The sequence below is a fragment of the Trifolium pratense genome, linkage group LG2, assembly GCF_020283565.1.
Source record: "Trifolium pratense cultivar HEN17-A07 linkage group LG2, ARS_RC_1.1, whole genome shotgun sequence".
Classification (NCBI taxonomy): domain Eukaryota; kingdom Viridiplantae; phylum Streptophyta; class Magnoliopsida; order Fabales; family Fabaceae; genus Trifolium; species Trifolium pratense.
Window position 1 is genome coordinate 42,007,991 of NC_060060.1, and position 14,938 is coordinate 42,022,928.

Below are 14,938 nucleotides of genomic sequence, written 5' to 3' on the forward strand. Positions count from 1 at the left end.
ATATTAACTTATTTGCAGTTTTGATTCTCTTATTTTTAATTTTTTAAAGTTTTGAATTATTTTTTGGTCCTCTATTTTATTTTATTTTTACTTTTGATCCCCATCCCAATTTAGAGTCAATTTTGATGACATGACCAAATCAATTATGATGCGACAAATACGCTAGCTGTAATCTTTCTCTGGCTTAATTAAGTCCTTTAATTTGTTTTTCTTTAACATGTGCTTGTTTTTGTATATACTTGTTTCTTCTCTAGTAATTTTTTGTTTTGTCCACAACGACTAAAAACCAAAATTTATTTGAAATATTCAAATATGTACTTATGAAGAGGGGCAATTAAATTAATAAAGTGGAAAAATACAAGGTAATGGTTTTTAGATGTGGTGGTTATAAGAGGGAAGTGTCCATGCTAAATTGATTGATGTTGTCTAATTTGTGTGGTGAATTTGTTATCTGTGACTTTAACTTTCAGCTTTACTCATTGATCAACTTGAAGATCAGATGAAGGAACTTCACATAGGCCGAGCATCAGCCATTTTCAAGGAAACAGTATATGGCATTTGTTTTGTGTTCATTTTCGGTTGGTTTGCAGCATACCGATATGACGTGTCTGTTCGATTATTGCGAAATATTTGCTTGTGGGAGGAGATATTTGTAATGCCAGTGGTAGAGAAGCTTGTTCGTGATTTTTTGCTACAGACCCTCGCGAATCAGAGACTATATATGACCATTAGACATGCATAATGGGATGAAAGCTTAGACGAAAAAAATTTCATCACTTTAGTTCATGCAGCAAATTTTTATAAAAAACAATGGATTTCATAACCACGTATCATTTTTATTTATTGAGGGTTTTCTTATCATTTAAATTTACTTTAGTTTCAATTGAGAGTTTATCCATTCCATATTTTTCCATGACTATAAGATCTAATCGTAAATCAGAAATAGTTAAAAATCAGCATTAAAAAAAGAAGCAAGAAGACCGATATACGTGGTTCATCACAAGTGGTGTGACTACTCCACGGGCAAATGAAGTGTTGTTTTCCACTATTATATGTTACATACAATGTACATTCAAGTCTCATAAAAACAACTCCATCCTCTATATCTACACATTGCCTCAGAGGTACTTATATTCCAGTATGCTTTGATATTAAACAACAAACATTTGCTTTTGTAGCTACTGTGGAGTATATGTGTATTCAACCAGAAAAAATAACTTGGTTTTCCAAACTGTTTCAAATATTGCTGCTTATCGAATGCGATTAATATGTGAAAATGGCTCAGCTCTCGCTTTTGGTGCAGCTTTGGCAACTACTTCTGGAGTGCCAAAAGCATTCCAAAACCTCAATGTTTCGTCTGCAGCTGCTGTTGCCACTGTGCAACCATCCGGGCTCTGCGCCATATAAAGAACTCTTGAAGTGTGACCATTGAGCTCTCCCATCTTCACCATTGAAGGATATTTCCAAAGTGTTAGCTGATTCTGTGTAAATCCATGAGAGCTGAGCAACTCCCTCTCATTCTTGTTCCACAACAGGGAACATACCTGAGACCCCGTGTCAACTGAGTTCAAGCATGCACCTGTGTGTGTATTCCAAAACTTGATGCTTCGGTCGCCACTGCCTCCACCAGTAGCTAGTAAATTCCCTTGGAAAGGACACCAAGCAAGTGCCTTTACTGCAGATGTATGATCTTCAAGCCTGTGAAGCCACTGTGTTGGGGAACTAGAAGATGCTGTACCTCTATCCCAGATATAAAGTAGATTATCATTCCCTCCACTGGCTAATTGTTGACCTGAAGCAGACCATTTCAACCCACAAACTTCTTGCTCGTGCCCTCTGTATGTTTCAACAATGGGTGATCTAATTCTTACATCATTATTGTGGATTCTACCATCCATCCCTCCAGTTGTTAGTATGTGATTGTTCCATGCCAAAGACCCCACACGCTGCCTATGCCCACCTCTTAAAGTTCTCAACTGTAGAAACATAACAAGAATAACAAACAACATTAGTAAACTAGTATGAACTGGATAATCAATCAATATAGTTCAAAATGTTGATTTTTTAAGGATAACTAAACAAGTATAAAATACCTGCTTATCCGAAGCAGTATCCCACAGTTGAACTTCAGAGTTGTTCAAACCAACAGCAATATGACGCCCATCAGGAGCCCAGCTTACGGATGTGATCGGGCCATTTTCGTCATCCACAGTAACGAGTTCTGAAGTGGAACCGTTTGATGCATCCCACAAATACACTGTGTTTCCAAGTGCTATTGCAAGAACATTGGCACTTCCCCAATCCAATAAATTGAGGTAATAATCATCCACAAGGTCAGGAGCATCCAATGTTCTCTCAGAAGTCTGAAAAACCAATAAATCAATTAGCACAAAATTGCATTATATTGTGGTTTCACACCAAACAAACAACTAAGAATTAAGAAAACAATTCAGATCTAATTGAACTTCAAAAACATTCAAAATTTCAAATCAAATTGGAGTACATTCATGCAATCAAAGAATTAAAATGAATAACTATAACTAATAATGATATAATATGAAATGCACCTGAGGAATAATTAAGAAAACAATTCAGACCTAATTGAATTTCAAAAACATACAAAAATTTCAAATCAAATTGGATTACATTCATGCAATCAAAGAATTAAAATGAATAACTATAACTAATAATGATATAATATGAAATGCACCTGAGGAATAATTAAGAAAACAATTCAGACCTAATTGAATTTCAAAAACATACAAAAATTTCAAATCAAATTGGATTACATTCATGCAATCAAAGAATTAAAATGAATAACTATAACTAATAATGATATAATATGAAATGCACCTGAGGAATAATTAAGAAAACAATTCAGACCTAATTGAATTTCAAAAACATACAAAAATTTCAAATCAAATTGGATTACATTCATGCAATCAAAGAACTAAAATGAATAACTATAACTAATAATGATATAATATGTAATGCACCTGAGGAATAATTCGCCTGGGTTTGGCAGTTCTATCTTGTTGATGAGTTGATAAAGTAATCTCATGAGGGATCAAATCAACTGGCGTAGGCGGCTTGTTCTTGAAAGCTAAAATTCTGGTCCGGTTCATGTTCAAAGATTCTGCAAGTAGCTTCCTGTAAGCCTCTCTGGAAGGGGAGCACACAACTGGGTTTTCCTTACCTTTTGCCCCTTCTGTGAGCATGTAGTGAGCATAATCGAAGTCCATTGCGGATCTATTTGGTATAAATCTGTCCAACTGGTGACAAAACAATCAATCAATAAAGGATCAAATACTTGATTTTTATAAACAAATTCAGAAAGTAAAGATCTTGTTTATGTGTATCATTTCAAATTCCATTCACAATCTATGAAAAATGTTTTTAAAATATTCCCAGTTTCTTCTAGATTCTTGGTGCTTACTTATCCAATTACTGACAAAACCCCCAATTTGTTATTAAAATCTGGATTTACAAACCCTAATCGTGAAAGATTTGCATAATTAGATTAGATTATTTACTTATCCAATTACTGACAAAATCCCTAATTTATTTTAGAATTAAAACCCTAATTATGAAAGATTTGCAAAATGGTGACAAACAAATCAAACATTCAAAGGGTCAAAAACTTGATTTTTAAAAACAAAAATTCAGAAAGTAAATTATCAGTTTATCATGTAGATGTTTCAAATAGTGAGAAAACCCCCAATTCGTTTGATTATTAAAATCTGAATTTAGATTGAAACCCTAATCGCAAAAGATCTGCATAATTAAATCCGTAAATATCAGATTAAAAGCGTAATTAAGAAAGATTTGGAGGCAGAAGGAGAAAAGGTTGTTAGTTGTTACATTATCTTTGGAAGTCTTTCTCTGAAGAGGATAGCGTGATCCAATTTTGACGGCGGGAGAACTCAAAGATCCTGAATCCATTGTTAGATGAAAAACAAAAGAAACAAACAAACAATATACAAAATAGAATAATAACAAATCAAACAAATTGAAATATTGAAATGAAATAATAAAGAATCAAAAAACGAAACCCTGCAAAAGAAATGAATTAGACAAAATGAAAATTCAAACTGAATCGGTTATTGCGACTAGATAGCTTGTAAGAGCGAGAGAGAGAGAGAGAGAGAGAGAGATTAGAATGAATGATTGTTAGAAATATGAGTGAGGGAGAGATTGTATATATAGCAGAGCAGAGAGACGTTGACAGAGGAATTGGGGAATTAGGGTTTTGTCCAAAGATTGAGTTTGAGAGAGAGGCGCAACGGCTATTTCTACTTTTGTACGTATTTTAATTTTACATTCATTTCACTAGTCGTTGACGTTCTTCTGTCACAATCACAATTTCTTTCTTTATTTATTTTTTTGTCTAAACAATCTCAATTTCTATATATGTGATTTTTCTATTAATAATTATAGAATAATAACCGGGCAATAAGTTACGCCGCTAACACTTTTTGGTTGACAAAATTAATTCTCTTAAAAACAATATTCACGGACCTATGAGATACAAAGTTGTCATACATGATATTTTCAACTCTTAGCAGAAGACTCATGGTCTCTTATACTCGGAAGCTAAAAGTGTCAAATGCAAATGGTAGATTGTCAGAAAATATTTTCTAGTGTTTAGCCATTTTGCTTGAAGCAATTTTTAAAGGTATTTGTCCCACAGTAATAATTTCGGTCGTGAATCCCACAATTAGTGAAACTCTGGTCAAGTACACACATGCATGTTTCCACCTATCCACTCATACACCATAACATCTTCTGTCACGTGGATGGGTCAAAAAGTTTACAGGCGCTAAGGATGACAATTTGACTCATACCCAGAGGGTACCCGCAAAAATTACCCACAACGGGTAGGGTAAAAACCCGCATTTTGGGTACGGGCACGGGTATGGGTAATTACCCGCAAAAATGAACGGGTATGGGCGCGGATACGGGTACCTTAGTACCCACCCCGCCCCATACCCGCATAATATATATTTACCCATATTTATTTTATTTATATTATTATATTATAATATATATAAATCAATTTAAAACAATACAACTCTACTAAACTATTACATATTTTTAATAAAAATGTTTATTTATAACATAATATAAAAATAATGTGAATATTTAACATAAATATGAACTTTAACATAAGGTTAGTAATAATTTTGTTTATAATTTTTATTAGTCAATATTAAAATCTTTGAAATTTTTTTAATTATATTAAAATTATATGATATTTTATAATTGATCAATTTATTTTTAGTAAAAATGCGGGTAACGGGTACAGGTATGTACCCATAGGGTATGGGGACGGGGGCAAAAATTGTTACCCACGCGGGTATGGGGATGGGTACGGGTATTTTTTCAATCTGCGGGTATGGGGATGGGTACTATAGTACCCTACCCATACCCTACTCATTGCCCTCCCTAACAGGCGCCTCTTTTTTCACATATATTTTCGCTTGACTAAAAACATAAAAAAAGGACATTGCGAACAAAGTTGTGTCTGTAATTGAAGCCTGAAAGGTCTCTACAATGTATGGTGTGTTCCCCAAAATTATTCAGACACACCTTACGACAAACAGGACAAACTTCATCATCAATGGGAAATAAAGGAATCATGAGGCCATATTTAAGGATAGTATGATACTCCACTGGTGACATATGCCAGCCTAATCCATCAATAGGGAGAAGAAAATCTTGAGCATGCGCTGCTTGCAAACATCCAAAAACTCTTTTCTGTCATGTGGTCGTGTTAAATTTAACTTTCGTGTCCTGAATAATTTTACCAAACACCACATGCGTCGAAACATGTTGGATTTTAAGGGGGATGATATCCCTTCCTAGTAAAACTGCTAAAGTCAAAATCAGAAATCATTTCATGATGACCATTAAAAGCACCGACAAAATCAGAGTACATAATTGATACCACACATCCCAATATCTCTCAATATATGATCTTTTAACACTTAAGGTTGAGCTCTAGAAGCCACGAAAGCATATGAGCCACAACCTCTAGTGTAGAATACAAACCTAATCCCCCAAACTTAATAGTTAAAGAAAGGCAAAATTACACTACTGGTCATTTATCTATTTTTTTTTGTAACATTTTGGTCTTTTATCTTCTTTTTTTTGTACAATTTGGTCTTTTATTTTTTTTTTGTAACACTTTGGTCCTTATCTTATTTATTTATAAAAAATAAAGGATCAAAGTGTTACAAATAAAAAAGATAAAGGACCAAACTGTTACAAAAAAAGGGACTAAAGTGTTACAAATAGAAAAATAAAGGACTAAAGTGTTACGAATAAAATATAAAGGACCAAAATATTACAAAAAAATAAAATAATAAAGGATCAAAGTGTTAAAAAAAATAAGATAAATAACTTGGAGTGTAATTTTGCCTTAAAGAAACTAAAAAAAGGACATCCACCAACCACAATGTCTTCAAGTGAAGCTCACAACAAAAGTATTCTTAGTTATTCATTCACTTTTCTTCTCTCTCTTCTTAGATACTTTTTTTGGTCTTTGTAATTTGCCAACCATTGGATTAAAAAAAAGAGACAATAAAAAATGGGTTAGAATCAAATGACACCAGTGTGTCAAACTTAAAAATATGACACCTTCGATAATTCTTTACCAGATAACTGTTTTATAAAATCGACCGTTGGATTGAAAAATATTATAACATAAGATCATATATATATATATAAAATATAATATTAATCGAAAATCATTTGATATTACATAAAAATTAACTCATTTTTTGAATGTTCGTGAGACGTTAATTTTGATGTATTTCGATTAATGTTATATTATATATATATATATATATATATATATATATATATATATATATATATATATATATATATATATATATGATTTATGTTATAATATCTTTCGATCCAACGGTCGATTTTATAATACAATTATTTGGTAAAATATTATCGAAAGCCTCGAATAAAAAAGTTTGATATGTGATTTGATGATACCCATAAAAAATAACCAATTATTAAATTAAGCATCGAAATGGTTCTTCCACTCCACCTTCACTCATATATACAGCAGCACTATCTTCTATCTTGAGTAGAAATAGTGTTAATGTCATCACTTCCCACTATTTCTATTTGGCGCAACTCACCACTCTCACCCAGCCATGGTTGCCACCGCTATCTCAACCGTTGTCACCGATGCCAATCTTCACACCCGATTTCATTCCTCATTTTCTTCTTCTTCTTCTTCTATCTCTCTTCACTCTCGCTGCTTTTATTCTCACCCCAAACACTTTTCTTCTTCTATCAGGTCCTTTCCTTCTCTCTGATTTCTCTTCCTTCCTCATGCATGCTCTCTACTTTTTCTTCGTTTCCTACATCCTATCCTAACTTTCAAATCAAATCAATTTAGTTAATTAATTAATGCAATCTATGTTAATTTCTGGAGTATTTATTTAACTTAATAAATGCTACTTCATTTTTTTGAACATGTGAATTAATTAATTGATTTGAATGTTGTAGATGCCAATCAGTTAATAGTGATAAGAAGAAACAAAGTAGTAGAAGAAATGTCTTTGACAACGCCAGCAACCTCTTAACCACCTTGTTAAGTGGTGGAAGTTTAGGTTCTATGCCTATAGCTGAAGGTGCTGTCACCGATCTCTTTGATCGACCTCTGTTTTTCTCACTATATGATTGGTTCATACAGGTACTCTCAATCTTTTCATTTATCCCCACTTATTAATGTTATCTTCTGAGGATATTATTCAACGTCACAGCATGGCTCTGTGTATAAACTTGCGTTTGGGCCGAAAGCATTTGTTGTTGTATCAGATCCCATTGTTGCAAGACATATTCTGAGAGAAAATGCCTTTTCTTATGACAAGGTACAATCTTACCTCCTCTTGTTGTATGGTACCTGGTTCAATTGATAGTCTGAGAGGTTGTTTTAAGTTAACCGGATTTATCCTTTGACAATCTTGGTTAATATGAGTATGAACCTACCTGAAAAGAATAAAATGAAAAGAGATTGGAATGTTATTTAGGCTAATCTGATTCTGATTGAAACTGTAGTTCAGTGCACAGTAAATTTTGCATCCATTAATCTATGTTCACATGAACCAGAAAACATTGAATGAATTTGATTTGAAGAGTATGCTTCTACTTTAGGTTTTATGTCCTCAAAAATTGTCCAGCATCTCAAAGTTACACTGTTGTTTTCTGCAACAAAACTATAGCTTTCAAATTTCTTCCCATATGCCAACTCCCTGCATAAATCCCATTAGTATTATTGAAATGACATTGTGATAAATCCTATAAATCCTTTTTGTTTGTGTTATATCTGTTGTAAGTTGTAACTGTAGTAAGTCCTGCCAATGTGGGTGCAAAGTTTTGTGAAACATGAAGTTTTTGACCAGAAGCTATCCATTAAATTGTGGCCAAATGTAAAGCATCTGCTTCCCTCGGATTACATGAGCTTGAATTTGATGCTTCAGTTTTCTTGGAAATTGATGTGCCTGCGTCATTCATTTAGTTTCTAGCTTTCTATCTTGTACTTCATTTTCAAATAAATTTTTTAAAATTTATGCTTGTGCTTGTTAATTGAAAACTAGGGAGTACTTGCTGATATCCTAGAGCCAATTATGGGAAAAGGACTAATACCTGCAGACCTTGAGACATGGAAGCAAAGGAGAAGAGGTGTGCAAACTTGATCTCTATTATCTTTCTTTCATTTTCCCCCTTTTATTCTCCTGCACTCTACATCTGATATTTTGTTAGATTTAGAATTTATCTTCTTTACTAATTAAGTTTTTCGGGGTAAAGAAATCTAAAATGCACTGCAGCACTATCTTCTTTTGCTGGAGTTTGGTTTTCTGACTTTGAGTAATTTCAAAAATTTAACAATAGTTATCTTCCTCCACATATAAGGGACATACTTGCTTTTCTAGCTCCTGATGGGTTTCTACTCATGGACTTTTCAACTCTCAGATTTGCAATGGACTGGGATTCTCTTTAGAGCTCATGTATCTTCCCTTTTGTGTTTTCCCTGTTATCTTCATAGCTTATTGAGAATTTGTGATCCTCCATTTTTTTTTACTTCTTTTCTCTTATATATACGAAATTAGTCCAACAAAGAAGACATATTTTTGTTTTAAATTAGATGCCTTCTTTTATAGGAAAAATGTAAAGAAGAAAGTGGAATACCTTTTACTCAAAATCTAATGAAACATCCATATACACTCTGATGCTTGTGCTCTAGCCAATGGAAGGTCTCTGTTGTCAACTCTTCAAACTGCCTAAGATATTTCCGTATTAGAACTCATCCTATATACTATTAAGTTACTGCTGTCTACGACAAAATATGTTTTAATAATACCTCAAAGTGTTCTCCCATATAGATGCCCAACAGTCTCAAACATTAAATACACGTCCTCACTAAATATGCTATTTACTATCACTCTCAAGTTTACAAATGGGTCTAATCTTTCCAACTCATGTGGGCTGCAATAATGAACTTGTTAAATTAACAACGATAATCTTTTAGAATGTAACAGATCAGAACTAGGTATTCATTACAAAAATATAGGAATAATAGTCAATTACAAGGATCAGAATCAATCACAAAAGAACAAAGGCCCAAATTTTACTCAGTGAATGATGACCTCTCCATATCTCTCCCTTTGTGCTGTTATATTTGCTTCTAATGTCTTCCTCTTATGCAACATCTGCACGGCATTGGTATTACATCCCCAAATCCCTCTTCTGTCCCTTACTGATGATTCCCATGTGGTCTAGCTTCGGCATTCTGGCAATAACCTAATTTTCTTATTTAACTTGGTATTTATAAAACTTGCAGTAATTGCTCCGGGTTTCCATACCTCATACTTGGAAGCTATGGTAAAACTATTCACTTCCTGTTCGGAAAGAACAGTATTAAAGTTCAATAACCTTCTTGAAGGAGAGGGGTATGATGGACAGAAGTCAATTGAATTGGACCTTGAGGCAGAATTTTCAAATTTGGCTCTTGATATTATTGGGCTAGGTGTGTTCAACTATGACTTTGGTTCTGTCACCAATGAATCTCCCGTTATTAAGGTTTGACTAAAGGATTATGCATTTCAAATATATGATACTTAGGTTGTATTTCATGTAAATTCAGGTAGAATTTAGAAGTGCTACATTCCTTTCTTATATTGCCTCCTTCTCTAGTTTATAATTAGTGTACTGCCATATTAAAGCATGTTATCCAAATCTCCATCTTTTGTGGCCTAGTGTTCAGAGATAATTTCTTGGAACAATTATGTCATCATGTTAGTAAGAATAAAGGCTCGTTATTGTTGATATTTTAAAAAACATCTAATTTCTAAAAGCTTTATCATACTGTCCGCAATAAACTGTGTGGACATGCAAGTCAACATTTATAACATTGAGAATATGCTTTTCAAGTTAATCATTTTTTATTTGTTATGATATGTTAAGAGAGTTGATGAAGATGAAGACTCTACTGTTAAATCTATTACAGGCTGTCTATGGCACTCTTTTTGAAGCCGAACACAGATCCACTTTCTATATTCCATATTGGAAACTTCCATTAGCAAGTTGGATAGTACCCAGACAAAGGAAGTTTCAGGATGACCTTAAGGTCATTAATAGTTGTCTTGACGGACTTATCAGAAATGCAAAAGAGAGCCGGCAGGTGAGATAATACTTCAATTTTATGATTGTTGATTACAAGTCATTGCAGGAATTGGTATCTTTGTTTGACTGTTACATTGTGTTGACTGTACATGGCATGGTCTTGATTATACTTTTCCTTGCAGGAAACAGATGTTGAGAAACTGCAACAAAGGGATTACTCAAATTTGAAGGTATTTTTTTTAAACTTCAATGGACCTTACACCAAAGGATAATGTTAAACTCTCAGGATTACTCCATGAAAACTAGGAGTTTGATACATTTCACGCTGTTTACTAAGATAGAAGCTTACAGGATGCAAGTCTTCTGCGTTTCCTAGTTGATATGCGGGGAGTTGATGTTGATGATCGTCAGGTATAACTCTTCCTGATTTATCATTCTTCCAAAGGAACCATTCTGGTTAAAATTTATGTTGCTTTAGATAGGCAGTAAAAATGCCTGTTTGGAGTTTAGACAATATCTATCTTTTCAGTTAGCTTTTCAAATTAGAGTTTGTTACTTCTTTTCCTCTCTTGACAGTTGAGGGATGATTTAATGACAATGCTTATTGCTGGTCATGAGACGACGGCTGCAGTTCTTACATGGGCAGTTTTCCTGCTAGCTCAAGTATGTTGATAAAAAATACCTAAACCTGATTGTTCATGATAAACAAATTTGTGGCATTGGTTACCATGTCTTCTTTTCATTTCTCTGTTCAGCACCATATCAATGCTTACAATTTCTGTACTGCAGAATCCTGACAAAATGAAGAAGGCTCAAGCAGAGGTAGATTCGGTGCTGGGTATAGGGAGGCCAACTTTTGAATCGCTTAAAAAGTTGCAGTAGGTTCCCATTTCATATTACCTTTTATATTCACCAGTACCTCAATACCTGTTTGATGGCTATTATTTACCTCAATGTCCATTGCATGCACCCAGGTACATCAGGTTAATTGTTGTGGAGGCTCTTCGATTATATCCACAACCACCTCTGCTGATTAGACGTTCACTCAAATCAGATGTTTTACCAGGTATCAATTTATACAGAATACTCAATGAAGATGGAATTGAAACAATTTATTATTGTTATTGTTTGGTTTTTTTGGACTATTATTGTTTTTTTTTTTAACTAAAAATATTGCACAGTAAAATTATTTAAGGGTTTAGAATCCTCATGATCAAAACCCCACATGAACTTAATGAAACAAATTTTATCTGTTCCTTTAGTTCTAAGATGCATTAACATGATTCTGATTTGAAAGACACATGGATTCAATTGATGAATGAGGTCAAATAGGTTTATTTTGTCAGACATCTGACGCGTCATCTTCAAGTACTTTGAGTTTATTTCCATTTACTAGGAATCTAGGTGTTTTCCGTGGTTGATATTTTTTATTAATAATTTCTATCTTTATTGAATTGATCTTTCTTGTCTAGTTCATTTTTATCTGTCGGTTGCTTTTGAGATTATTTATCTAAGGACTTGTACTTCTCCAGGAGGATATAAAGGTGACAAAGATGGTTATACAATTCCGGCTGGGACTGATGTCTTCATTTCTGTGAGTACAAACATCTGATACCTTGTTTCATAGTGAGGAAGTGGATATCACAATTCACAAATCCATGGATTTTGTGATTAGAGCTCTTCAATGTTGTACACGAACCTGACGTCCTTCTGTAAATTAGAATCACGTTTTAACTTACAGTTTCAACCAAGTGAGGGGCTCTGTGTGAGAAGTTCCCACGGTTCTGTGGCAGTTGCTTTGTGTATAAGTGATTTTTGTAGGCAATCCTTCTAAGATTAGGTGTGGACCATTCCCTTGGAATACCATGCATGTCATTGATATCATGGTAGGGTTAGAGCAACCCATACTTACTGCCATTGTTGTTGCCAAATTAATAGTGTAGTACTTATATCATTGGTTCAGCACTAATATATTTCCCTTGATGTCTATGGCTGCTCTAACATTCGTTGTATCCAGGTATATAATCTCCACCGATCTCCATATTTTTGGGACCGCCCTGATGATTTCGAGCCTGAGAGATTTCTAGTGCAAAACAAGAATGAAGATATTGAAGGGTGGGCTGGTTTTGACCCATCTCGAAGTCCTGGAGCCTTGTATCCAAACGAGGTTTCTTCCTACTCCTTTTCTCTCTCTTTTTTCGTTAGTAGGATTTAACTCCTCTAAACTAAGTAAGGAGTGATACATGTTTACATATATCAAGAGTTGATTTTTTAATCGATCATTATGATTTAAAACTTCTTGCTTTTTTGTTTAAAATGAAAATTTCCATTAATGTCAAATCTTTCTTTATTTTTGATTTGTGTTATTCATCTTGAACATTGACAACTTGTGTTTCCCTAATCAGATTATATCGGATTTTGCGTTCTTGCCTTTTGGTGGCGGACCTCGAAAATGTGTTGGGGACCAATTTGCTCTCATGGAGTCCACTGTAGCACTGACTATGCTACTACAGAATTTCGATGTGAAATTGAAGGGGACCCCTGAATCGGTCGAACTAGTTACCGGGGCAACTATCCATACCAAAAATGGATTGTGGTGCAATTTGAGGAAGAGATCTTCTGTACATTGACATATTAACCTTAACATTTTTCTTGTGCAGAATGATGTAAAAAAAATATTTATTGTTTAAAATGACAAATGTAAAAAAATTCCTGAATTCATCCTTTTTTCTATAAGCAATTCCTGAATTCATCTTTGAAATATTTTTAGTGAAGATATTATTATTACACGGTGATAGTGGGTATAAAAGAATCTATTTTTATAGGTTTTCAAGTTTTAAATTGTTTTTTCAAGCCAATAAAATAACCCATCAGCATCATATTGTTTCTTTTTTGAACAACATCATATTGTTTCTTTTAATATGAATAAGTCATTTTTCTGCTAAAAGAGGAGTCAAAGAAGGAATAATGAAATTGCAGAAATCATTTTATTCAATAACAAGGATTACAAAGATCATGACTATGTTTTAATCAAAGTCTCTCCAACTGATCAATGAGTCAAGACTAATAATGGTAAAACACTAAATATCACTAATGCTATGTTACCTTTTCCTATTTTTTCATGGTTGATAATACCGAACAATGACAAATAGAGTGATGAATAAAAGAAAACATTTCGGTGTCAAAAAAAAAAAAATTGTCATTTTTGAAAATACGTATAATTTTTTTGAGAATAATACTAAAATTATTCATTTTGCTTCAAAAAAAAATAATACGAAAATTATAGATGAAGGTGACATATTTATAGAGTAAATAATGTTGATAAATAATATTTTAAGTGTCTTAAATAAGACCCATGAAGCACGGGCGTAATTATCATTATTTAAAAAACCAAATTACAGTTAACCTAAACACATTATTTATTATCAAAGAGTATAGTTCATTTAATCAATATCTTTAGTTTTTATAAGGATACAAATGAGCTGGTATCATATGGTTTAGATGATTGAGATTGTTTCTCAAAACATAAGTAACACATGTTCGACACCCGACACATTGTATTTTCAACACGGATACAAATGGTAAAACAATGGATTTTTTTCCCAAAATATACCCCTCTCCCTCTCTTATTTCCCGTAATACCCCCCTCTCAAATTTTTTTCCCGTAATGCACCTCTGACAGAAGACCAACTGGGTAGCACCATTTGAAATGGCGTCATGGCCATGTGATAGCGCCATTCTGAATGGCTACATTGACTGCTTTTCTGCTTTTTCTGTGTCCCCTGTACCAGACTGCTTTTCCCAACATCAAGCCATTTGAAATGGCGCCATTGACCAAGCATCAAGCCATTCAGAATGGCGCTATGCTCCTTGTTGTTTTTTCCTGTCTGGTGCGCGTGGCTTGCTGCATGGGAGGGAGAGAAAGAAAATATTTGTGTTTGAAATTTTTTTAATTTTTTCTACTATCTCATTCTATAAATACCACATCTCACACATTCATTTTTCACTCAACTAACTTCATCTTATTCATTTTATTATCTTATTCACTCTCTTTATTTTATAAATAATGGCATCTTCGTCCAATGATTGCCATAATTTTTCTGTTAAATTTGAAGGCCGCCAAGAACATTTTAAGTTACCGATTAGCAAATTGAGTTCGCTTGCAGCTTTAAAGAATAAGATTGAAGAAATGTTCTTGTTAAAAAACAATGAACATATACAAATCCAGCATATGGTTTATTTAAATTCATGCACGGACATCACAAGTGACTCCATCGAAGCTACAACA

The 14,938-nt window shown here is 33.5% G+C and overlaps 2 protein-coding genes across 2 annotated transcripts; one reads left to right on the plus strand and one right to left on the minus strand.

Annotated features, from left to right (window-relative positions):
- Positions 1–986: 986 nt before the first annotated feature.
- Positions 987–4,345, minus strand: LOC123911025 (cell division cycle 20.2, cofactor of APC complex-like). Its single transcript, XM_045962341.1, has 4 exons — positions 3,862–4,345; positions 2,997–3,272; positions 2,094–2,363; positions 987–1,976 (listed from the first exon to the last, which is right to left on the minus strand). The coding sequence occupies exons 1-4, from the start codon at positions 3,940–3,942 to the stop codon at positions 1,251–1,253; spliced, it is 1,353 nt and encodes a 450-aa protein (XP_045818297.1). The 5' UTR covers positions 3,943–4,345; the 3' UTR covers positions 987–1,250.
- Positions 4,346–7,031: 2,686 nt separating this feature from the next.
- Positions 7,032–13,367, plus strand: LOC123907683 (cytochrome P450 97B2, chloroplastic). The gene is made up of 14 exons (XM_045958043.1): positions 7,032–7,321; positions 7,534–7,720; positions 7,791–7,898; positions 8,625–8,709; positions 9,869–10,107; positions 10,535–10,708; positions 10,833–10,880; positions 11,002–11,061; positions 11,227–11,313; positions 11,440–11,528; positions 11,625–11,716; positions 12,183–12,244; positions 12,668–12,817; positions 13,056–13,367. Exons 1-14 carry the CDS (start codon positions 7,176–7,178, stop codon positions 13,278–13,280), a joined length of 1,752 nt encoding a protein of 583 aa, XP_045813999.1. The 5' UTR covers positions 7,032–7,175; the 3' UTR covers positions 13,281–13,367.
- The last annotated feature ends 1,571 nt before the right edge of the window (positions 13,368–14,938 follow it).